Raw genomic sequence first — 23,826 nt, 5'->3', positions numbered from 1 at the left:
AAACTTTTTCCATATAAGGCTGTATGCTGAAAACTGAAATGGATGGATGGATGATATTTTACGTTTTGTAAAGCAACCCATGTAGATTTTCTATGTACTGTATGTATTTAAATTATTATTAGTAGTATCAGCTCTTTCTCCTTAATTTGTACTTGTACAAATATAAAATCACGTTTCTTTCTCAGAATATTCAAACTTTTTTATCGTAAAATGCCAACTTTTTTCTTGTAATAACCTTATTGTTTTAATATAACTATTTCCCAGCCTAATTTTCAGAAATTTGCAACTTTTATTTTGACTCTCATAATATTAAGACTTGATAAAATAAGATCATTTTTGTCCAATATTTCAGCTCTATGCTTGTAAGAATGACATTATTTTTTCCTCAGAATATGACTTTATTCTTGTAAAATGACAACCTTTTTTCCCCTTAGGATGACAACTGTTTCTTCTATTATGATATTATTCTCCTAATATCAACATTTTTTCCCAAGCAAAGTTTCCAAATTTTGAAACTTCATTCTTTGTTTTGTTTCTTATAATACACTCCTGATCAAAATCTTAAGACTATTTGAAAAATTGCTCGAATTTGCATATTGCCCGTTTGGATCTTAATGAGGTTTTAAGTAGAGCTACAATATGCAAGAGCAAGAGGGGGGAGTGAAACAAAAAGCATTTTGAAAAAGTAATTTATTGAACACAACAATTAAACTGAAATAGGCTGTTTATCAGCTGATCAAAAGTTTAAGACCATTGCTAAAAAAAAATAACAAAAAAAATCTCCAAACCAGAACAAAACATGTTCTCAGTAGGACTCAGTAATGAGCAGCTCCACCGTTCTTGTTCATCACTTCTAAAATGGGTTTGGGCATGCTTGATGCGAGTGTTTCCAGGAGGCTAGTGGGAACATTGCTCCAAGTGGTGAAGATGGCTTCACCAAGGACATCAACTGTCTGGAACTGATGGCCATTTTTATAAACTTCCCTTTCCATCCATCCCCAAATGCTCTTGATGGGATTTAAATGAGGGGAACATGCAGGATGGTCCAAAAGAGTGATGTTATTCTCCCTGAAGTCCTTGGTCAAGCTAGCATTGTGAACTGCAGCGTTGTCCTGTTGAACAACCCAGCTGTTACCACACAGACGAGGGCACTCAGTCATGAGGGATGCCCGCTGCAACATCTGCATGTAAGCGGCCACCGTTTGATGACCCTGCACCACCTGAAGCTCCGGTGTTCCACTGAATGAAAAAGCACCCCAGATCATGATGGACCCCCCTCCACTGAAAACATCTCAAGTGGTTTCTTCTTGTCATGCCAGTAACGTTGGAAGCCATCTGGACCGTCAAGGTTACATTTTTTCTCCTTAGAGAATTAAACTTTTTTTTTTCTTTAAATTTTTTTCCCACCTTTCAATGTCCCATGTTTGATGCTCCCTGGCAAAGTCTAAACGGGCGGTTTTGTGGCGTTGAAAGAGATGAGGTCTTTGAATTCCTTTTTTGTTTTTTAAAGCCTTTTCTCGCAGATGCCGTCTGATGGTTATTGCACTGCAGTCGGCACCAGTAAGGGCCGTAATTTGGGTGGAAGACCACCCTGTGTCTTGATGGACAGCCAATCGGATCCTCCGACTCAGCGCAGGCGTGATTTATTTTTGGGTCTACCACTTGACTTTTTTGTTCCATAATGCTCAGGATCTTTCCAGAAATGTAGAATGACTGATTTACTGCACCCAACCTCAGCAGCCATGGCACGCTGCGAGAGGCCTTGCTTATGCAGCTCCGCAATCCCACCACGTTGAAAAAAAGAAAGCTTCTTAGCTTTACCATCAGGAAGGCATGACAGTGTGAATGCCTGACAGAAAATGAACATTTTGAGCAGATTTAGGCTTTTATAGCCTGTGGTCTTAAACTTTTGATCAGCTGATAAACAACCTATTTCAGTTTAATTGTTGTTTTCAATTAATTACTTTTTCAAAATGCTTTTTATTTCACTCCCCCTTCTTGCTTTTGCATATTGTAGCTCTACTTAAAACCTCATTTAGATCCAAACGTGCAAAATGCAAATTCTAGCAATTTTTCAACTGGTCTTAAGATTTTGGTCAGGAGTATGCTGCAACATCAGAAAATGTAAAATTATGACTTTTTTTCCACAAGATGACAACCTTTTTCTTGTAATATTCTGACTTATATCATAATTATCATCCTAATAGCATAACTCAGGGGTGTCAAACTCGTGCCATGGAGGGCCGAGACACTGCAGGTTTTCTTTCCAGCCGGTCACTAAAGCAGGTGATTTTAATGATCACTACCTCCTCTAACTTGAGGGAAGGAGCTCATCAATCTAATCACCTGCTGGAGAAACTGGTTGGAGAAAAAACCTGCAGTGTCTCGGCCCTCCAGGGCATGAGTTTGACACCCCTGGCATATTTTTTTCCCAACCCGATTTTCCAAAATTAGTAAGTTCTTTTTTGTTTCTCATAATATTGCGACTTCAGGAAATATTTTTTTCTTTAATATTTCAGCTTTATGCTAGTAAATGTTAGGTATTGTTTTATTCTCATAAAAGGACAACTTTTTTCTCAAAGATGACAACTTTTTTTCTCATAATATTATGACTTTACTCTCATAATGTCATAACTTTCCCCCAAACTAATTTTCCAAAATTTGCCTCTTTATTCTTTGTTTCTCGTAATATTATGACTTTAGAAAATAACATACTTTTCTTTAATATTTTAGCTTTATCCTTGTTATAATTACATGTTTTCCTTTCGGATATCACAACTTTATTGTATAAGATGACAAAAGACAAAAGAGTAATTTGCTAAAATTTGCCACTTCATTCTTTTTCTCATAATATTACGATTTTAGAAAATTTCTAAAACTGACATGTTTTTCGGAATAATATTCATTCATTCATTGTACTTCATTCTTGTACAATTATGGTTTATTTGTCTGTAAAATGACAAATTTTTTCTCATAATATTAGGATTTTATTTTCTCGATAGTTTGACTTTATTCTCATGAAATTACCTCTGTTTTTTTCCATTTTTGCTGTTGTTTTATTATTTAATTGTATTTTTAGCATGCGCTATTGGCCCACAGGCCGCACTTTGGACACCACAGGAATAGGATTTTTCTGCGGTGCTGAAGTGGTACTGTCGCTCCATAATAGAGGGGAACATTTTGCTGCATGAATTGTACTCAGTCATGAAGCTGGTTGTTGTTGTTTATGTCCAGTTCACTGCCAGCAGTCCTCAGGAGGCTCGAGAGTGGGTGAACCACATCAGCTTTGTCTTGCGAGGTAAGCGCTTTCACATTCAACCTCCTGTTGCTGTCACTCCGGAGGAACTTTGTCTTATCTCCGGGTTGCTTATCTGGCCATCACTTCAAATATCATGTGAAAACACGCCTGTTAGATGTAGACCCCTCCCTCTCCCCCTCCGCCTCCTCCTCCTCTGACCCTCCTACTAAATTCCAGCTTACAGGAAATTGATTTGTAGCTGTTCTGGTTATCCTCCTGTGACATTGATTTCTGCTCGGACCTGATACCTCGTGTTGCAGTGGCCCGTCGCCTGCAATGAGGCCGCTCCTCCATCTGAGCGGGCCACCGTGCCCCGTCTATAACGGGCTCGGGTCGGGCCGGCCCGCTTGCGGGAAGTAACGGACACTCTGCAGTTTGTCTTACTTCCTTTTTACCACAAAAAGCAGCCTGCTCACGAGCGCCAGCGATGATTAATTGCCCTCCTCAACACGGGCGGCTGCACTCGATCCTCAGCACGTTTGCCACTAATAAAGAATTAAAGGTAGCAGATAAGGGAAGAGGGTGGAGCCATGTGTGTCTCACAGGAAAGATGGCATCCAGATTTTATGTATTTTTGGCCTCTTATTATGTCTACCATATTGGGTAATAAGAGTGCAAAGGTGACTATATGGGTGTTATTTCATGTCAAGAGGGCTGTAATCATGTTAAAAACACATTTAGAAGGTCATAAACAGGTTTACCATGCCTAATATGTCTTACTTTCTCTTATTATTTCGACTATATTGGGTAATAAGAGTGTAAAAGTGACTGTGGCGTGTTATTTCATGTCTGAAGGGCTCTAATAATGTTAGAAACTGTATTCAGAAGGTCATTAACAGGTTTTCTTTGCCTATTATGTCTTATTTTTTCTTATGATGTCTACTACTGTATATTGGGTAATAGGAGTGTAAAGGTGACTATAGGGCTGTTATTTCAAGTCGAGAGGGCAGTAATCATGTGGAAAACCACATTTAGAAGGTCAAACAGGTTTACCATGCCATATGGGTGTTATTTCATGTCTACAGAGCTCTAATAATGTTAAAAACCATATTTAGAAGGTTGTAAACAGGTTTTTTTATGCCTAAAATGTTTTATTTTCTCTTATGATGTCTGCTATATTGGGTAATAGGATTGTAAAGGTGACTATGGGGTGTTATTTCATGTCTCAAGGACTCTAATAATGTTAAAAACGTATTTCAAATGTAGTAAACAGGTTTTCTATGTCGTAATTTCTGTTATTATGTCTTCTATATTGGGTAATACGAGTGTAAGGGTGACTATAGTAATGTTATTTAATGTCTATAGGGCTCTAATAATGTTAAAAAACTTCTCGTATTATCTCTACTACACAGTATTGGGTAGTAAGAGTGTAAAGGTGATTATAGGGCTGTTATTTCAAGTCGAGAGGGCAGTAATCATGTGGAAAACCACATTTAGAAGGTCAAACAGGTTTACCATGCCTAATATAATAATAATGATAATAATAATAATAATAATAATAATAATAATAATAATAATAAGAGTGTAAAAGTGACTGTGGGGTGTTATTTCCAATCTGGAGGGCTCTAATAATGTTAAAAAGCGTATTTAGAATGTCATAAACAGGTTTTCTGTGCTCTAAATATGTCAATATTCCATTTAGAAATAAGGAATCCTACTTTGCGGAAATTCAGTTATCACAGTCGGGTGTGGAACCAATTAACTGCGATAAACGAGATTCTTGTAATCAGCTCATTTGTGATGCCCTTTGACCTTTTCGCTCAGTTTGCCATCTCGTTTGATGTCAATGCCGACATAATTGTGTGCTACTTCTCCACTCAGATCTCAGCTCCAGCACCATTCCTTTCGACGAGGACGAGGAAGATGAGGGCAACGAAGAAGAGGAGACCTACGATGACATCGACATCGCCTCCAGCGCCCGTCCCACTGTCATGGGAAGGCGGGACGCGGCGAAAGCTGATGAGGACGACGACAGCGACATTTATGAGGTCCTGCCAGGTACGAGGTGATCAGCCTGACCCAGACCTGCCTTTGTCTGGCTACAGAACTGCTTCCTATGTCTGACTGTCAGCCAGCATTTGCTGCTGCCAAATGCTCCGTCATTGCACATCCAATTAACTAATGTTGCCAGGCAACAAATAGCCTCACATTTCAATCCACAAAGTAGAGTTTTGGATAAAATTGCCTAGCAACAGCAATTTACTTGAAGTAATGATGGCCCGTCTGTGAGCTTAAAATAGTTCATGTCACGTCTGGGATAGATTTTGGGATTTGATGGAGAACGTTCCTGCGAGTCCACAATCAGGGCACACACGCCCCACGTGTCGGGGAGGGGGGTGGCAGCAGGACCACGATAAGGACAAAAGGCGCGATCCGATCTTCTCAGAGCTGTCGTCCATCACCGGTTCTATTAAATAAGATACATCAAGATTCAGTTTCACTCAGTGAGTACATTACCTTTGCCAAAATCGCTGCTGAGAGGCTGATCAGTCTTCAAACTGTCACGCCGCCGTTCAAAGCCATCTGGGAGGAGGTACAGCGCCTGACCACAGATGGCGGATCGAATGACGGCCTCTTTCCTTCACGTTCTCACCCCGTCACTTATCAATCACTCCGCCCCTCACTTTGCTTTCTCATAGCCTCCACACACTCATTACTTTCTCTTCAATTTGTATTTATGGCTGTTTTCATTCACCACCGTCACACAGACAAATGAACGCCGCTTGGATTTGTAATTTAAGATTACCCAATTCTTAATAGTCGCACTCAACGTATGCACATGCACCTCCGTCAGGAACGTTCAAATGAAAAACAACACACCGGGGGGGCCAAAGTGCAGCCCGTGCCACATTCTAGAAATATTACTGAACAAAAATCAGACAAAATGGAAACAACTGCAGTAATTTGACAAGAATAAAGTCAAATTATTCAACATTTTTTAAAGTTTTTAAATTTGTAATATTAAATGAGAAACAATAAATAAAGTTGTAATTTTTGGTAAATTAGGTTGCGGAAAAAGTTGTAGCATTACGAGAATAAAGTCTAAATATGCCGGGAATAAAGTCATATTCTAACAAGAATAAATAGAAGAATCTCATATTATGAGGAAAAATAATGTCATTTTTGTAGCATAGACTTAAATATTATAATTAAATATAAAAATATAATTAAATATTAAAGAAAATTTGTTTTTTTAAAAGTCGAACAAAAAAACAAACAAGTTACTAAAGTCATAATATTACGAGAAGAAAATTTACAAGAAGAAAGTTTGAAAATAAAAAAATAACCCAGCTGAAACGGAAAAAACAGCTGTAATTTTACAAGAATAAAGTCAAAGTATTAAGACAAAAAAATTCTCATTCTAATGTGAAAAAGTCTATTTTACAAGAATAAACTCATAATATGAGGGAAAATGCCATTTTAGTAGCAGAGTTGAAATATTAAAGAAAAAAACTTACAATTTTTTTTTATATTATGAGAAACAAAACAACGTTTTCATTTTTTGAAAATTTGGTTGGGAGAAAATGTTATATTATAGGAATACAGTCATAATGTAACGTGAATAAAGTCAAGAAGAAGTTGAAATGTTGGAAAATAAAATTGAAAAAAAACAGCAGAAATTGAAAAAACAGCTGTAATTTTATGAGAATAAAGTCCAAATATTATGACCAAAAAATTCAGATTCTCACAAGAAAAAAAGTCGCAATTCTACAAGAATAAACTCATAATATTATGAGGAAAAATGTCATTTTAGTAGCATGGAGGTGAAATGTTAAAGAAAAAACGGAATTAGTCGTAATATTATGAGAAACAAAACAAAATAAAGTAGAAAAAGAGCAAAGACTGACGTTGATATTAATAGTTTTTTTCAGCTACAGTATATGACAAAGCTGAGATGAAATAGATATACAGTAACTTGTTAGCATATCTACATGTGTTGCTCAAGTGGCATCCTTTTATTTTTCACTATGTAGCCCTCACTGGGAAACGTTTGGACACCCCCACTTTACACAGAAGCAGCAATGCAAATGTCCTGTTTGCACGTGTCCCTGAGCTAATTCAAGATTCAAGAGATAATGAATATATTATAGCAGGAGTACAATGACCACATTTGATGTCCTTTTTTGGCTTCTTGTGTTTGTTTGGCAAATCCCTTGCTGTGCTAGCAAAGTGAATTTAATCACAAGTTAAATTCACAAAAGGCGCTACGGCCTGTGCGGCAACATATGGTCTAAAGAGGACCTCGTTCTACAGGAGGACACATCACATATGAGCTGATGTTTTTCTCTAAAGGGGAGCAGAGAGAGAGAGCAGGGTGTCGTTAGTCGGTGTAGCAGCCGTTGATGCTAGCTCATAAATTTGGCTTAAGACATGAGGACGTGGGGCCACCTGCTGATTGACAGCTAGACATTCAGCATTCACCTCCCTGCACTCTCGCAGATTTTTGGCCATATTTTTTTTTTCCTACATTTTTCTATGTAGAAAACGCATCTCATTCACCGTATCCAATCCAACTTTATGTGTAAAGCACTTTAACCAAACGTATAGCTAAAACAGGGGTGTCTAAACTTTTCTCCTTTTATTCCACTTTCCTGTTTTTTTTTTTTTTTTCAATATTAAAAATATTTCAGCATTTACATTTTCTTTTTTTTGTAATGTTATGACTTCATACGCATAATATTTAGACTTTATTCCTGTAACATTATGTTTTTCGTGACCTATTTTTTCAAAAATTGCACATTTTTTGTTTTGTTTGTCATAATATGACGGCTTTAGAAAGTACTTTTTTCAACTTTAACTTCATCTTATTTAATTGCATTTATTTCTATTTTATTTAAATTGTATTAATTATATATTTTATCCTCATAATATTGCAAATTTACTCTCATAAAATTAAAACTTTGTTTCTCCAAATATAATGACTTTATTCTCCCACTATTTCAACTTTATTCTCATAAAATCACTGATGTTTTTTTATTTTTGCTGTTTTGTTTGTTTTTTTTTCCCCATTTTCTTGCTTAAGAGTATTCTTTAGAATGTGCCTTTGGCCAATAAAAAAACAGCCGCACCGCGCACAAGGGCCCCCAGGCCACACTTTGGACATCACCAGTCTAAAACATCAAATGATAAGACATTAAAAAATAGTGTCTAAAAATAACAGCAAATATAAACCACAACATAAACAGCTAAAATAAGATTAATGAAAACTAAACTAAAATAAGAAACTAGATGAAGCGATTTGGAATTTTTGTGGAAAGCTATATTCACAAAGGATTGAACCAGCAACCATCAGGTTAGGAGAACGATTGCTCAACTACCTGAGCCATGCCACCGTGCACAGAACAAGCAGAACGTTTTGTATAATATTAACTATAAGATGAATCCACCAATAGGGGGCGACATTGAAATCTTCCATTCATGGGAAAAAATGTCACAGAAAATACTGAATTATGGAAAATGTGGACATTTTTAGATAGGTGCTGGCTAGATAGCCTACATGGTCCTGAATGAGCTGAAAGTTTTGAAGCGGTTGAGAAATGTGGGAGCAGTCAGCGGACACAAATATAGCTGAATTTGGAATGTAAAAATGCAGAATCTTTTTTTAAACGTGTAAATATGTCGAACCATTACACGAGGACAGAGGAGCGAACCAGCAGCCATCACGTCGGGAGACGACCAATCCCCCATCTGTCTGCTAGAGTATTAGCGCCACATTGGAAAAAAAAGAAAAAAAAATAAAGAAAAGAATAAAGTCGTAAATGTACAGGAATGAAGTGAGAATATTAGGTGTCATACGTGTCAGAGGGAAAATAGAGCACAGCTCTTCAGGAAGGAAGGAAACCTTCCTTTTGCTTCAGGCAAGCTTTTATTTATGACCTGGCAGCAAAACAGCAGTTGAGCACAAACAGATTAGCACGGCTAGCCCTTCTCACTTCCGCCTGCCTTGCCTCGCCCCCTCCACATGCCCAAGGCCAAAGGTCAAATAAGTCCCCCTTTTTCATAGCTGTCTCAGGCAATGCCTGTAACATAAAGTTACCTGTTTTTTCTCATAAATTTATAACTTTATGCTCGTAATATTAAAGTCTTTTCTTGTACAACTTTATTCTTGAAATGTCTGATAATTTTATTACTTAATATTTTAATACGTTACAGGCATTGCCTGAGACAGTTATGAAAAGTGGGGACTTATGTGTCCTTTGGCCTTGGGTAATATTACGACTTTTTTTCTTGTAAATTTGCGACATTATTCTAGTAAATTTATGACTTTATTCTCAAAATCTCAGATTATTTCAATACTCCGTCGTTACAGGCATTGCCTGAGACAGCTATGAAAAGTGGGGACTTATGTGACCTTTGTCCTTGAGTAATATTACGACTTTTTTTCTTGTAAATTTACGACATTATTCTCATAAATTTATGACTTTATTCTCAAAATCTCAGATTATTTCAATACTCCGTCGTTACAGGCATTGCCTGAGACAGCTATGAAAAGTGGGGACTTGTGTAACCTTTGGCCTTGGGTAATATTACGACTTTTTTTCTTGTAAATTTACGACCTTATTCTAGTAAATTTATGCCTTTTTTTCTTGTAAATGTATGACTCTTTTTCATGTAAATTTTTGACTTTATTGTCGTAAATTCATGACTTTATTCTCGGAAATTTACCAGTTCTTTGCTCATAAATGTACAACTTTATTTTCATAAACTTACGACTTTATTCTCGAAATCTCAGACTATTTTTTTCCCAATATAGCCCTATAACACTCACAGTACACCTGAGCTGTGTCATCCTGTAGAATAAGCAGAATGTTACAATAATAGAAAAGGGAAAATGATTTTCCACCAGTAGGGGGTGCTAAATAAATTGCCCATTCACTTCCAGTGGGAAAATTGTTACAGAAAATTATAAAATTACAGTAGATTTTTGATAGACAGCCAACGTGTCCCAAATGAGCTGAACATTTTGACGATGGATTGCTTTGAATCATTTGAGAAATAGCGGACAAAAAAATGAGGCGGAATTAAGATTTAATATATGAATGCTGAGTAAAGGTCAAATGTAAAGCATAAATGTAGCACTTTCAAAACAGTGATTGTCTTTATGCTTCTCTTATCATGTTTTTTTTTTCCTCAAGCGGTCCTTGAATGCACCAAAGCCGCGTGCTGTGAGACGCAAAAGTTTGTTTGGGTGCGTTAGCGCTAGCGTCGACAGTCACAAACTAGCAATGAGGTGAACACGAGTTATTTGGTCTGTCTTTGTGTGTGTGTGTGTGTGTGTGTGTATGTGCGTGTGCCCCGCCCCCGTCTTCCTGGAAGCAGAGGTGCAGCTTGCTGGCAGCTGGATAGTGTTGCCTGGTGCTGGCGTGGCTGTCAGCCATCGAGTGTTGACGATGGATGTGCGGGAGCGACGACAGTATCATGGTGTCCCAGCTCAGCCTGCAGGCTGCTGCCACACCGCCCACTCCCTCCCCTCCCCCTGTTCCCTCAGCCAACGAGGCGGGGCCTCAAATGCGGCCTCTTCCTCATTGCAATGTATTGATCGTCATGTGGAAAGCATTCTGCCGGAAGAATAACAATCATCTCGTGCAACATTCAGATGAATCTCAGAGAGACTCCAGATCCATTTTATTTATTTTTTTTGCGTAGTCGCTACAAAAGGGAAATGAGTCTTCTTTAATGGAGTCACATTAGCAAATGTTATCATTGAGTTGCTGCATGTGTTTTTTTGCCCTGTCACCTTCACACGGCCCATTTTTAAATTGTCGCTTCGATATGAACGTGTGCATCATGGCTGGAGGACGTCTTTTGTTCACTAATGCCATAAATGATTCTAAACAAAGAGCATATTTCTAAAGCATTAACATTTACGCAGTAAAATTAGATTAATCTCCACGCAAATCTCAATAAATTAGAAGATGGTGCAAAATGTTGTTTGATTTCAGGCGTTCAATTGAGACAAAGAGACCGATTAAAGGCTCAGGAAGTGTTTCCAATTTAGTTTTTGATTAGCGTGTGAACCGGGAGTTTCTTAGCAGTTGTTAGGAATGGAATATTTTCCCTCTGCTGTCAACAACAGCTGTGCTATTTATAGACTATAGCTCTGCATTTAATACAGTCAGCCCCCACAAACTCACAAATAAGCTCCTCACACTCGGCCTGTCACCCCCCCCTCTGTAACTGGGTGTTTAACTTTCTCACAGGCAGGCCCCAGTCAGTCAGAGTCCACAATCGCACATCCAGCTCAAGAATTGTGAGCACTGGGACCCCACAGGGGTGTGTGCTGAGTCCGCTCCTCTACACGCTCTTCACCTACGATTGCGTGGCCTCCCAGAACAACACCAGCATCATTAAATTTGCGGATGACACTACAGTCATCGGCCTGATCACTGGTGATGTTGAAACATCATACAGAAGAGAGGTGGCGGACCTCATAGCTTGGTGTCGTGATAACAATCTCCTTCTCAATACAGATAAGACTAAAGAGATGATCATCGACCCAAGAACAAGGGAAAAGGAGCCGCACAGACCCCTGTTTATTGATGAGACTGAGGTGGAGAGGGTGAAAACCTTCAAGTTCCTTGGCACACACATCAGCGAGGACCTCACCTGGTCTCACAACACCCAACAAATTATGAAGAAGTCCCAAAGGAGACTGTACTTCCTGAGAAGACTGAGGAAATTTGGCATGTCCACCACAATCCTGAGTTGCTTCTACAGATGCACTATGGAAAGTGTCCTTACCGCCTCCATCACTGTTTGGTACGGTAACTGTACAACACGAGATAGGAAGGCACTCCAGCGGGTGATCAAGACCTCACAGAACATTGTTGGGGCAGCCCTCCCCTCACTGCAAGACATTTATAAAACTAGAGTCCTACGAAGAACACACAACCTCATCAAGGACAGCACACATCCACAACACTCATTATTCACACTCCTACCGTCAGGCAGACGCTACAGGAGTTTGAAGTCCAGGACCACAAGGAAAGAAAGTGAAATTGAATTGAAAGTGGAATTGAATTTGACAAATTCAGTGTAGCCAAATTGCCAGGTTCAACTAAAGTTTTGGCTTAAGTACTAAAGATACTTTACAAACACTATTACTTGGATAAAGCCAAGCATTTTGGGAAATGAAGTATTTTTCCGCCATTTTCCATAATTTGAAAGTTACAATACATCAAATTAAATGATCTGTTTTATAGAAAATACTTTTTTTTTGTTAATGAAACTGAAAAATGTGCTGTAATTAAAATATAATTTGTACATTACATACGTTTGTTGTAAACCTGTATGGAACCCTAATGTGTTCTGATAAAAGTGTTGCGTGTTTTTATTAGACGAGGACTTTCCAGATCCACCAGATGATTGCACGGAGACGGCCAACAAATCAGGTCAGAGCCAGACTACGCTCGGTTTGGTAGCTAAATATGATGAAATAAATACACATCATCGTGCTATTGTGCCAGATTTTGCCAACTACTACGAGGCTGTATGGGACTGCCAGGCCGACCAGCCGGACGAGCTGTCCTTTGTCAGAGGTGACCTCATCTTCATCCTCAGTAAGGTCAGTTTCGACCTCTGGCAGCGTAATTGTGTGTGTGTGTGTGTGTGTGTGTGTGTGTGTGCCTACTCAGTGTGGTACCCGAGGCGAGAGTTTTATTTATATACAACAAAAATACAGTATAAATATACATGACCACAAATACAAATCTTGTAAATATGTCGATAAATAACAGTAATAAATTATAAATACATCCAATTACATAACCACACAGTTTGCACACTATAACATTTACACTATGCAATAACTTTACACAAAAAGCACAAAATTATATATATTTGTTGTAATATTAATTGAGCATTGCTTTATGTCTGAATCAATGTGCACGTTTCCATGTTAAGAGTTGATAGTAATTGGTTTGAATATAATTTTAAATATAATTATATTCAAGGTGCATTTTTTTCCCGAGTTTGTGGCGCCCCCTGGCGGCCCCGGCGCCCTCAGCATTTGTCATTATAGTCTAATGGGCCAGTCAGCTGTGCATTGAAGGGTTCAATTCCAGCACTTGATGCTCCTATCCTCTGCCAGCGTGTTAGAGAGCCGGCGCCTCTCACACCCCAGCGGGGGCGTCGTTCTCCTCACAGGCCACAAGGGTGAAGTGCCATTTGGGCGCTGCGTAATGGCACTGTTGTTCATTACGGCGGCGCCATCTCAGGGGTTAATTGAGTCGGCAGCCATGCGAAGCTCTTCCTTGCTTCCCGCTTGACATAAACTGCAGGTGGGTCCATCCTGCATCTCTTTGCAGCCCCTCCGCCCCCGGAAATCAATGGCTCGTAATTTGGGCACTTTTAGTGGGGCCGCGTTCAGGGACTTGTTCTATTACTTTGGTGGCTCTGCAACGGAGCCGTCGGCGTCTGTGTTGTGGGATCAGTAAGACAAAAGTTTTGTCTTTCTTTTGAACTCAGACGGGCTAAAGCGGAGTTGACATTTAAAGAAGCTAAAGCAGGGGCGTAAAACTCCAGGTATGGTTACCTGTGAACTCGCAAACCATATAAATGTATCATCACCTCATGATATTATTACACATTTGATTATGATCATTTTTATTTGGTATTCATTTACCAACAAACTTACTTTGAAATCAGAAGTCAGGGTGCCAAGCAGAAATACAACTATTGTATCATTCATTTGAAATGGGGGTTGACAACAAAAAATAAGAAACTCCAACTGCATGCAGTGCAAATTTTTTGCCAAAAATGACAAAACACATACATTCAGCAAGAGAGATTATCTATTTTAGTCTCATTTTATAATTTGTTATTTAAATAAAAACAAGCGTCTTTTATTTTTTCTAGGCTTTCGCGGGCCACATAAAACAGTAGGGCGGGCTGAATCTGGCCCCCAGGCCTTGAGTTTGGCACAGTGCGCTAAATGGTGTTTTGTTTGTGGCGTCAGGTAGTCCCTCTGAAGTGCGGGCAGGTGAAAATGAGGTGGATTGTTAATTGAGTCCAACCATTAACTATTTCAAAGAAAGCAGAAATAGTTGGAAAATTTAAAAAAAAAAAAACAGCAACGCAGAAATGGAAAAAAACAGCTGTAAGTTTACAAGAATTAAGTAAAAATATTAAGAGAAAAAAGTCGTATTCTAACAACAAAATAAGTTGCAATTTTACGAGAATACATTTGTAATATTATGAGGCAAAATAAAGTCATTTTATTACCACAGAGTTGAAATATCAAAGAAAAAAGACATTTTTTAAAAGTCTTGTTAAGAGAAACAAACAAAACTAAATAAAGTTGGAATTTTTGGAAAATTAGGTTGGAAAAAAAATTATAATATGGGAATTAAGTCAAAATAATACGAAAAGAAAATTTATTATCAGAAAGTAAATAGTTAAATAGAAAAAAAACAGCAGCAGAAATGGGGAAAAAAGAGCTAAAGAGTAATTTTATGGGAATAAAGTAAAAATATTAAGACAAAAAAAAGTCGTATTCTTTGGAGAAAAAAAAGTCAATTTTATGTGAGGAAGCTTGTAATACTGTATCATGGGAATGAAGTCATAATAGCAGGAAAAGAAAATTTTCTAGGACAAGGTTGAAATAGTTGTGGGAAAAACTACAGCAGAAATGGAAAAAAATAGCAAAACATGAATTTTACGGGGATAATGTCAAAATATTAAGAGGAAAAAAAAGTTGTATTCTTACAAGAAAAGTAAATTTTATGAGAGGAAACTTGTAATGTTATGGGAATAAGGTCATGATACTACAAAAAGAAAATTTACTAGCAGAAGGTTGAAATAGTTGTGGGAAATACAGCAGAAATGGAAAAAATAGCAAAACATGAATTTTACGGGGATTATGTCAAAATATTAAGAGGAAAAAAAGTTGTATTCTTACAAGAAAAGTCAATTTTATGAGAGGAAACTTGTAATATTATGGGAATAAAGTCATAATAGCAAAAAAAGAAAATGTACTAGCAGAAGGTTGAAATAGTTGCAGAAAAAACAGCGGAAATGAAAAAAGAGCAAAACAGTAATTTTATGGGGATAATGTCAAAATATTGAGAGAAAAAAAAGTTGTATTCTCATGAGAAAAAAGTCAAAATTTTATGAGAGGAAACTTGTAATATGATGAGAAAACATTTTAGGCGCACAGATTGGAACTATTAAAGAATAAATATTTATTATTATAGCGGGAGTTTTTTTAAGTCATAATATTATGAGAAATACACAAAACAAAATAAAGTTGTAATTTTTGGAAAATTAGGTTGGGGAAAAAAGTCATAATATTCCGAAATGAAAATTTACAAAGATTATTTAAGAAGAAAGTTGAAATATTGCGGGCTGAATCTGGCCCCCGGACGTTGTGTTTGATGTCTGTGCGCTAAAAGGTGTTTTGTTTGTGGCGTCAGGTAGTCCCTCTGAGGTCCGGGCAGGTGAAAATAAGATGGAGTCTTAATTGAGCCCCTGCTGGCACGGCTCGGATGGATGACATGGCTGCGTGCCGCCCGCCTGCGCGCCGCCTGATAGCCTTAAAATGTCAAAACAGCTCGGCGCATTTGTCACGCGAGCATGACAAAGGCGGCGGTGGCGGTGTACTTGAGGGCACAAAAAGAAGTATCATCTTACCTTCCAGTCAAAGTTCACGTTGGAGGCGCTCCCGTGTGCTTCTCAACGCAAGGGTTCACAACTTGCAGCTTTGGCGCTCATAAATTCCACCAAGACAATCTCCTTTCAGCTGGAAAGTGTTTGCTGTGATGACCCCGCACCATAAACGCCCCCGCTGAATAGCACTGTTCAGATTATAGCCCGTAATCGCCTATTTATTTTAACGAGCCCTCGGGGAGGTCTTCCCCGCGTCGCTTGCGGCCTGACGACTTTTACGGGGGAATTCCTGACAACCTTGACCTACGTGAGTGAAATACTGGCCCTCTGCTTAGAACTCCAGTCGCTCGCCTAACTGGGGATCCAAATTGCACAAAATGTCCGTAATAAAAGCGGGCCTTCATAAATTCTCTGGTGTTGTGTGGGGTGGGTGGGGAGCGCTTGTCTGCTGTTATGTCAACATTGACCATAATTACAAGGTAATAAGGACACGTGCTTAAGTGCTAAATCAATGGCGCTAACAACGTGTTATTTTTAAAGCTGCTGTGTGATTGACTGCCGGCGTGCAGAACATAGCCGCCTGGTGTCATGTGGCTGTGAACTGAGCAGAACCTGCCCATTGGACGCAAGACCCTCATCAATCATTTATCGATCCCTCACTTACTGTAAAGTGGACACATTTTTACTGTATGTGTGTGTGCGTGTATATCAGGCACAAAGTAAATCAATTAGGAAGCTCACAACTCATGTGAATCCCATTAACTCAGGGGTGTCCAAAGTGCGGCCCTGGGGCCATTCGTGGCCCACGATGTTTTTTAATTGGCCTGCGGCACATTCTAAAGCTATATAACTTAACAAGCAAACAAAAAAAAACTTAACCAAAAGAAAAAAAGTTGTATTCTACAAGAAAAAAGTCACAATTTTATGAGAGGAATATTATTTATTAATATATTATATTAATAATATAATATAATATAATATAATATAATATAATATTAATATATTATATATTGCAATATTATGAGGAAAAATAATGTCATTTTATTAGCATAGAGTTGAAATATTAAAGAAGAAATGTGTTATTTTGTTAAAGTTGTAACATTATAAGAAGCGAAAACACAAAACAAAAGCAAAAGGAAATTAGTTCTTAGGTTATAATACTTGTATTATGGGTATAAACTCAAAATATTATGGGAATAAAGTCCTAATATTATGAAAAAAAAATTTCCAAGAAGAAAGTAGCAATAGTTGGAAAATTTTAAAAAAATGCAAAAATGGAAAAAACTGCTGTAATTTTACAAGAATTTAGTCAAATTGTTAAGAGAAAGAAGTTGTTTTCTAACAAAAACATTTTGCAATTTTACGAGAATAAATCTGTAATATTATGAGGTAAAATAGTTGCAAAGAGTTGAAATATTAAAGAAAAATAAGAAATGAAATAAGAAAAAGAAATGTCTTAATATTATGAGAAACAAACAAAACAAAATAAAGTTGGAAATTTTGGAAAATTAGATTGTGTATAAAAAGTCATAATATTATAGGAATAAAGTCCATAATACTACGAAAAGAAAATTTACTAGCAGAAAGTTGAAGTAGTTGTGGAAAAAACAGCTTTTGTCTCTTAATACTTCAACTTTATTCCCATAAAATGAATGGGAATAAAGTCGAAATATTAAGAGACAAAAGTTATATTCTTCCGAGAAAAAAAGTCGCATTTTTACGAGAGGAAACTTGGAATATTATGAGGAAAAATAATGTCACTTTAGTAGCATTGAGTTGAAGTATTAAAGAACAAAGAATTTTTTTTTTTTAAGTCGTAATATTATGAGAAACACACAAAACAAGCTGGAGTTTTGGGAAAACTTGTTTGGGGGGAAAAAAGTCATAATATAATGGGAGTAAAGTCAAAACATTATGGGAATAAGGTCATAATACTACAAAAAGAATATTTACTAGCAGAAAGTTGAAATAGTTGTGAAAAAAGCAGCTGTAATTTTATGGAAATAAAGTTGAAATATTAAGAGACAAAAGCTGTATTCTTCCGAGAAAAAAAGTCACACTTTTATAAGAGGAAACTTGTAATATTATGAGGGGGAAAATCAGTTATTTTAGTTTTTTAAAGCTGAGATGAAACATACATAACTTGTTAGCATATCTACACGTGTTGCTTTACAAAATATCAAAGTGGCTAAGTTGCATGCTTTCATTTTTCACTTTGTGGCCCTCACTGGACAAAGTTTGGGCACCCCTGCATGAGCTGAAGAGAATTTATCTCTGGGCTGGCGTGTGCCGCCATGCCCGACTGGTCCGGCTGGTTCTGATGCATGCGCTGCGGACCGCCGGAAGATCCTTCTCAACCGTGTTTTTCTTTGGCATCTTCAGTGCGTTTTTTTTTTTTTTATGTACACAGGTTGCTGATGACATTTTTAAACGTGCTCCAGCAGCGAAAGACTTATTGATTATTGATTTACACGCTGTCACGCTATCACTTGAATTTGTCACGCTGGCTAATGGCTATTGTTTGACCAAGCATAAGCTTGTCTCTGCATTCCTGCCGTCTAATTTATACGGCCACAGCCCAAAGACGTGGACTCCACAGGTCAGCTGTCACATTCCAGTATTCCCAGAGGCGCTCACGGAGAACCACCGGGATGAGATTTATGGCACAAACGCGTTCAGGGAGCGCTAGAAAACGCCGCCGTCTTAGCCGCCATGTCCCCTCCACGCGGCGGCCAATCAGAGCCCGGGTCTGCTAAGCGTGCCGACCAATGGCGCCCTCCCCCCGCCCCGCCCCCAAAGCATCCAGCTGCTTGTCAAAAGAGACAAAAGAGCGTGGACACCAGCGACACCTTGTGGCGGAGAAAAGGCAAACTAACATCGCCGTGTTTTAATTGGAGTCAAGATGATGAGTTCAGGAAAAGCGTACCAACAATCAGATGGCGAAAGTCAAACCTGAGAGACAAAAGGAGGGGCTGAGGGGTTCCTTTATTCACCCCCAGCCCCCCTTGCTCTCTGTCACACAGCCATTTACGGACCCCCGCTGCTATTGTGGCCATAGACACCAAGCAAGACATCCTATTTACCACCCAAAGTAGCAGGGGGTGAGTCTGGGGTCCGTGGGTCACGCAGAAGGCAGCGGTCATCCCCCGGTCAACTACAGTAGGTCATTATTCAGCCCTCGCCAATATAGTCAACAGCCACCCCCACCCCGCCATCCATTCTGCTTCATTATTATAAATGTGGGGGGCGGCGTAAACAGCCGTCATTACAGACACTCAGCGGCGCACACAAGCGCTCTTCAAATCGCGATTAACTAAAGCCGCCTTTTTCTTTTCTCCAAGACCCCCCCCACCACCCCATCCCTCACTTTGGAGCCAATTCACTCATTTCATTAAAAGCCCTCTTGGAGAATAAAAACCACACACACAAGGTAGCCGTTTGCATCCGAGACGCTTCTCCAGGAGGTGTTTTCTGTCTTTTTTGTGATCAGGATAGGGGCGGCGTACAAGTGGAGCCGCCAGGGGGTCTCGCTAACCTGATTGCAGGTTACAGATGATCACTTCCTCCCTGGCGAAGGCCTCCATGTTTCTTTGTTAACGTGATGGAGGAAGTGCAGTGTATCTTCTGGGGGAAAAACACACACACACACACACACACACACACAGGCAAGTGGAAACGCCTCTACACAGAGGAGGGGGGGAGCGTGAGGCGGCGGGTTCAGCGGCAGGGCAATGAGAGACTTCCTGCGCTCCATCACTCCCAAGGCCTGCCTTGGTCAGCTGGTGGCCGGCGAGCCTTGCCTCAGTGTCCGCTTATTAGCGCTAAGCTAGCTAGCGGTTTTGTGACGAGCGCCACAAGGGAGGAAGGCAACGACGGGCGAATGCCATCGTCGCCTTCACCTTCTCCTCGCCGGGCGCCATGAGCGATGGGGTGGCCTATCAGGACGCCACCGTTAGCCAGCCCCCCTGAGTGGTAAATAAACGATCGCGGCGGTACACTGCGGGTGTTGCCATGGCAACTCCCACCACCTCCCCGCTAGCTCATTCCCTGCTCCCTCGGCGGAGGAGTCACCGGGAGGTCAACGAGTCGACGCGCGACGGCCGCCACCGCATGGCGCTGTTGGGCTCGCTCCCGCCGAGCCCGTCGCCGCTTGTGGCGTTGCATTTCACGCGAATATTAAACAACTTGCTCCATCACCGACGGTGCCACAATGCGCCCCTGCTCTGCCCCCGCCGTCCCACCCACCTCCACCCCCCCAACAAAAAAAGACATCAACCAGAAGGAGGAGGACGTGACGAGTTCCCGTAGTTTTTGTCATTTGGATAATTCAGTGTGGGATGTGGCCATTACAGCAGGTGTACTCTGGATGAACCCATTCCAAGTGCGAGGAAGATGGACTCTGCACGCCTGACAGACTCCCACCGCCATTGGCGCCCGCTCTGCAACGTGGCGCTCGTATTAAAATGGCGGCGCTGATAATCCAAAAGACCTTTCCGGGGGAGAATTTGAGAGCGGCTGCACAGATGGGCCGCGCCGATAAATAAAACTCTCTGTCACTACGGCGGCTGGAAGAGTGCTGCGATACCCCCCAGGGAGACACACTCTGTGTGATACAACACCCACTCGTGTCCCTCTGTCCTCGTGTCTTCTTCGTCTGCTCACAGTTGCTCACACAGCACCAGAACCACCCATCCACAAGGGGACCTGTCCCTCTGCGGCCTCTTGGCGGGCTCATGAAGGTCCTGGCTGGGGGTCGGAATGCCATGACCCAAACTAAACACGTTTGTCTACTGCAGGGGGGTCCAAAGTGTCCATTTGCCGCCTGCGGCACATTCTAAAAAATAGAATAAAAAAACAACAACAATGCAGTAATTTTACAAGAATTAAGTCAAACATTAAGAGAAAAATCATGTCTTGTTAGTAGCATAAAGAATGAGAAACAAACAAAACAACAAATAAAGTTGTCATTTCTGCAAAATTAGGTTGCGAAAAAAGTTATAATCTTAAGACAATAAAGTTTGAATATTTAGGAAATAAAGTCAAAATTACAAGAAGAAATTTTACAAGAAGAAAGTTGAAATATAAGGCAAAAACAACAGTAATTTTACGAAAAAAAATCATAATCTTACAAGAATAAGCTTGTAATATCCTCACTAGGGTCGCAGGTACAGCTGACTTCGGGCGACAGGCGGGGTACACACTGGACTGGTTGCCAGCCATCGCAGGGCACATATAGACAAACAACCATTCTCACTCACATTCATACCTATGGACAATTTAGAGTCTCCAATTAACCTAACATGCATGTTTTTGGAATGTGGGAGGAAACCGGAGTACCCGGAGAAAACCCACGCACGCACGGGGAAAACATGCAAACTCCACACAGAAATGCCCAATGGAGAATCGATCCCAGGTCTTCCCGATCTCCTGACTGTGTGGCCAACAAGCTTGTAATAGTATGAGGAAAAAATGTCCTTTTAGTAGCATAAAGTTGAAATATATATGTTTTTTAAAAGACATTCTTTTTTTTAAGTTGTAATAATATGAGAAACCAACCAAACAACAAATAAAGTTGTGATTTTAGGAAATTAGGTCGTGGAAAAAGTTGTAATGTTCTGAGAATCATTATGTGAATAAAGTCATAATGTTATGGGAATAAAGTCAAAATATGGAGGGACTCAAGTCATAATATTATGGGAATAAAGTCATAATAAGGGAATAAGTCATTATGGGAAGAAAGTGAAAATATTATGGCAATAAAATCATGAGAATAAAGTCAAAATATTATGAGAAGAAGAAAAACAGCCAATATGGGGAAAAAAGAGCAAAGAGTGAAGTTGGGACTAATAATACAGTTTTTGACTTTATAACAAAGCTGAGATTTCCTGAACTACATATAACTTCTAAGCATATCTTTACAAAATATCAAAGTGGCAAAGTTGCACCCTTTCATTATTCACTCTCAATGAAAAACGTTTGGCCAGTCCTGCTCCATTGCAACACTGACAATCACAAACAAACCAATCACAACTTTCATAACTACGGACGGGTATTGGTCTTCCGCAGGTTTGCAACCCCGAGGCGGAATCTCTGTGCTTTTAAAAGCAAACGTTTGCAATAGGATGTTGAAAAAAACAAAAAAAGAAACCAGCACAAACATATGAACATCTGTTTGTCTACCTGCTGGTGGAAGTCATTAGAAAGGTGCCACACAAACACAGTTCATCATTCAACAGCTTCAGGCAGCAGAGATTAATAATCAGCTTTTTTTGCATCATATATCAGCATTTAGATATTTCCTTAGCAGCTCCATTTTAGTTGATTTTTTTACCTCAGCAATTTCCCACATACAGTAATCCCTCACCACTTTGCGCTTCCGATTACACAGCTTCACTCTATCATGGGTTTTCAAAATATATTCATGAATTAATCATGCTGTTTTGTAGTTGAATATGGCCTTTTATTACTCCCAAAATATGCCTGTTTAAGCAAATTTATACTTATTTATTGGCCTAAATTTAGCATTTTCATTCATAAAAGTGGCTAAATTAAGTAAAATACAAATAAAAGGCGTTCAGAAGACAGACGTGATATGTTGTATTCTACATGGGTCACTAGGGGTCAGTAATGTTACATTGATGAGACAATAAGTAAGAAGTAGAGGAAGTAAAAAAAAAAAAAAGAAAGAACAACAAGAAGGTACTCTCCCAGTGGTAACATGTGAGTCTATAGTATCTCTTATTTTCTCTTATTATGTCAACTATATGCCCTGCGATTAGCTGGCAAACAGTCCAGGGTGTACCCCGCCTTTTGCCCGAAGGCAGCTGGGATAGGCTCCAGCATACTCGCGACCCTAATGAGGATAAGCGGAATAGAAGATGGATGGATGTCAACTGTATTGGGTAACAGGAGAGTAAAGGTAAATATAGGGGTGTTATTTCATGTCTAGAGTGCTCTAATAAAGTTAAGCGTATTTAGAAGGTTGTGAATAGGTTTTCTGTGTCTTATTTTTTCTTATTATGTCTACTATATTGGGTAATAGAAGTGTATAGGTGACTATAGGGGTCTTATTTCATGTCTAGATGGCTCTAATAATGTTTGTTATGTTTATGTTCTTATTCTTTCATTTGTTTTCTTTCTTTTCTTGGGAGAATGAACAGAATAAGATTTTCATTGCATGGTATAACTGCTGTTGTACTATGCACATGACAATAAAACTTTCTTGAATCTTGAATCTTGAATTTAGAAGGTCATAAACATGTTTCAATGGCTCATATGTCTTATTTTCTCTTATCGCTACTATATTAGGTCACAGGAATGTAAAGGTGACTATAAGGGTGTTATTTCATGTCTAGAGGGTTATAATAATGTTAAAAACTGTATTTAGAAGGTCCTAAACAGGTTTTCTATGCCTAATACTGTATGTCTCATTTGCTCTTATGTCTAGTATGTTGGGTAATAGGAGTGTAAAGTTGACTATACGGTTGTTATTTCATGTCTAGAGGGCTCTAATAATGTTTATAACCATACTTAGAAGGTCATAAACTGATTATCTATGCTCTAACCAGTAAAATATTCCATTTAGAAATAAGGAATCCTACCTACCTTTCAGGTCTGGAACCAATAAACAGGGACAGACCGCAAATTCTAATGACATGTGATTAGTTGTATAAGTAATTTAATGTACTAAAAATGTATGGTCATTTTACAATAGCAGAATACTTTTTTTGATTTATAATGTACAGTACATCCCTGCACATTCTTGGATATTTGGTTAAAAAAAAAAATTGAGGGGGGCTTTTTTTCATGTTTTTCTTGCAGAGAACACATCCCATTCACCATAAGTGGGTAATAATTGATCAGTAGGTGATAATACAGGTGAAATGTACAGCATACATGTACCATAGTTATAAAAAAAAAAA

General features: G+C 39.1%; 1 protein-coding gene across 2 annotated transcripts in view; it reads left to right on the top strand.

The window, feature by feature from the left end:
- The window catches only part of skap1 (src kinase associated phosphoprotein 1), a 69,686-nt gene that overhangs the window by 39,052 nt on the left and 6,808 nt on the right, over positions 1-23,826 (top strand). For both annotated transcript variants that reach the window (XM_054755295.1, XM_054755287.1), the window contains exons 9-12: positions 3,235-3,298; positions 5,120-5,296; positions 12,637-12,690; positions 12,766-12,863. In XM_054755295.1, the coding sequence (XP_054611270.1) occupies positions 3,235-3,298; positions 5,120-5,296; positions 12,637-12,690; positions 12,766-12,863 (393 nt within the window). The remainder of the gene's footprint in view (positions 1-3,234; positions 3,299-5,119; positions 5,297-12,636; positions 12,691-12,765; positions 12,864-23,826) is intronic.

This window comes from Dunckerocampus dactyliophorus, chromosome 2, assembly GCF_027744805.1.
Source record: "Dunckerocampus dactyliophorus isolate RoL2022-P2 chromosome 2, RoL_Ddac_1.1, whole genome shotgun sequence".
In the NCBI taxonomy this organism is placed as follows: domain Eukaryota; kingdom Metazoa; phylum Chordata; class Actinopteri; order Syngnathiformes; family Syngnathidae; genus Dunckerocampus; species Dunckerocampus dactyliophorus.
Note: the sequence above shows the minus strand (reverse complement) of the source record. Positions and strands in the feature narration are given on the sequence as shown.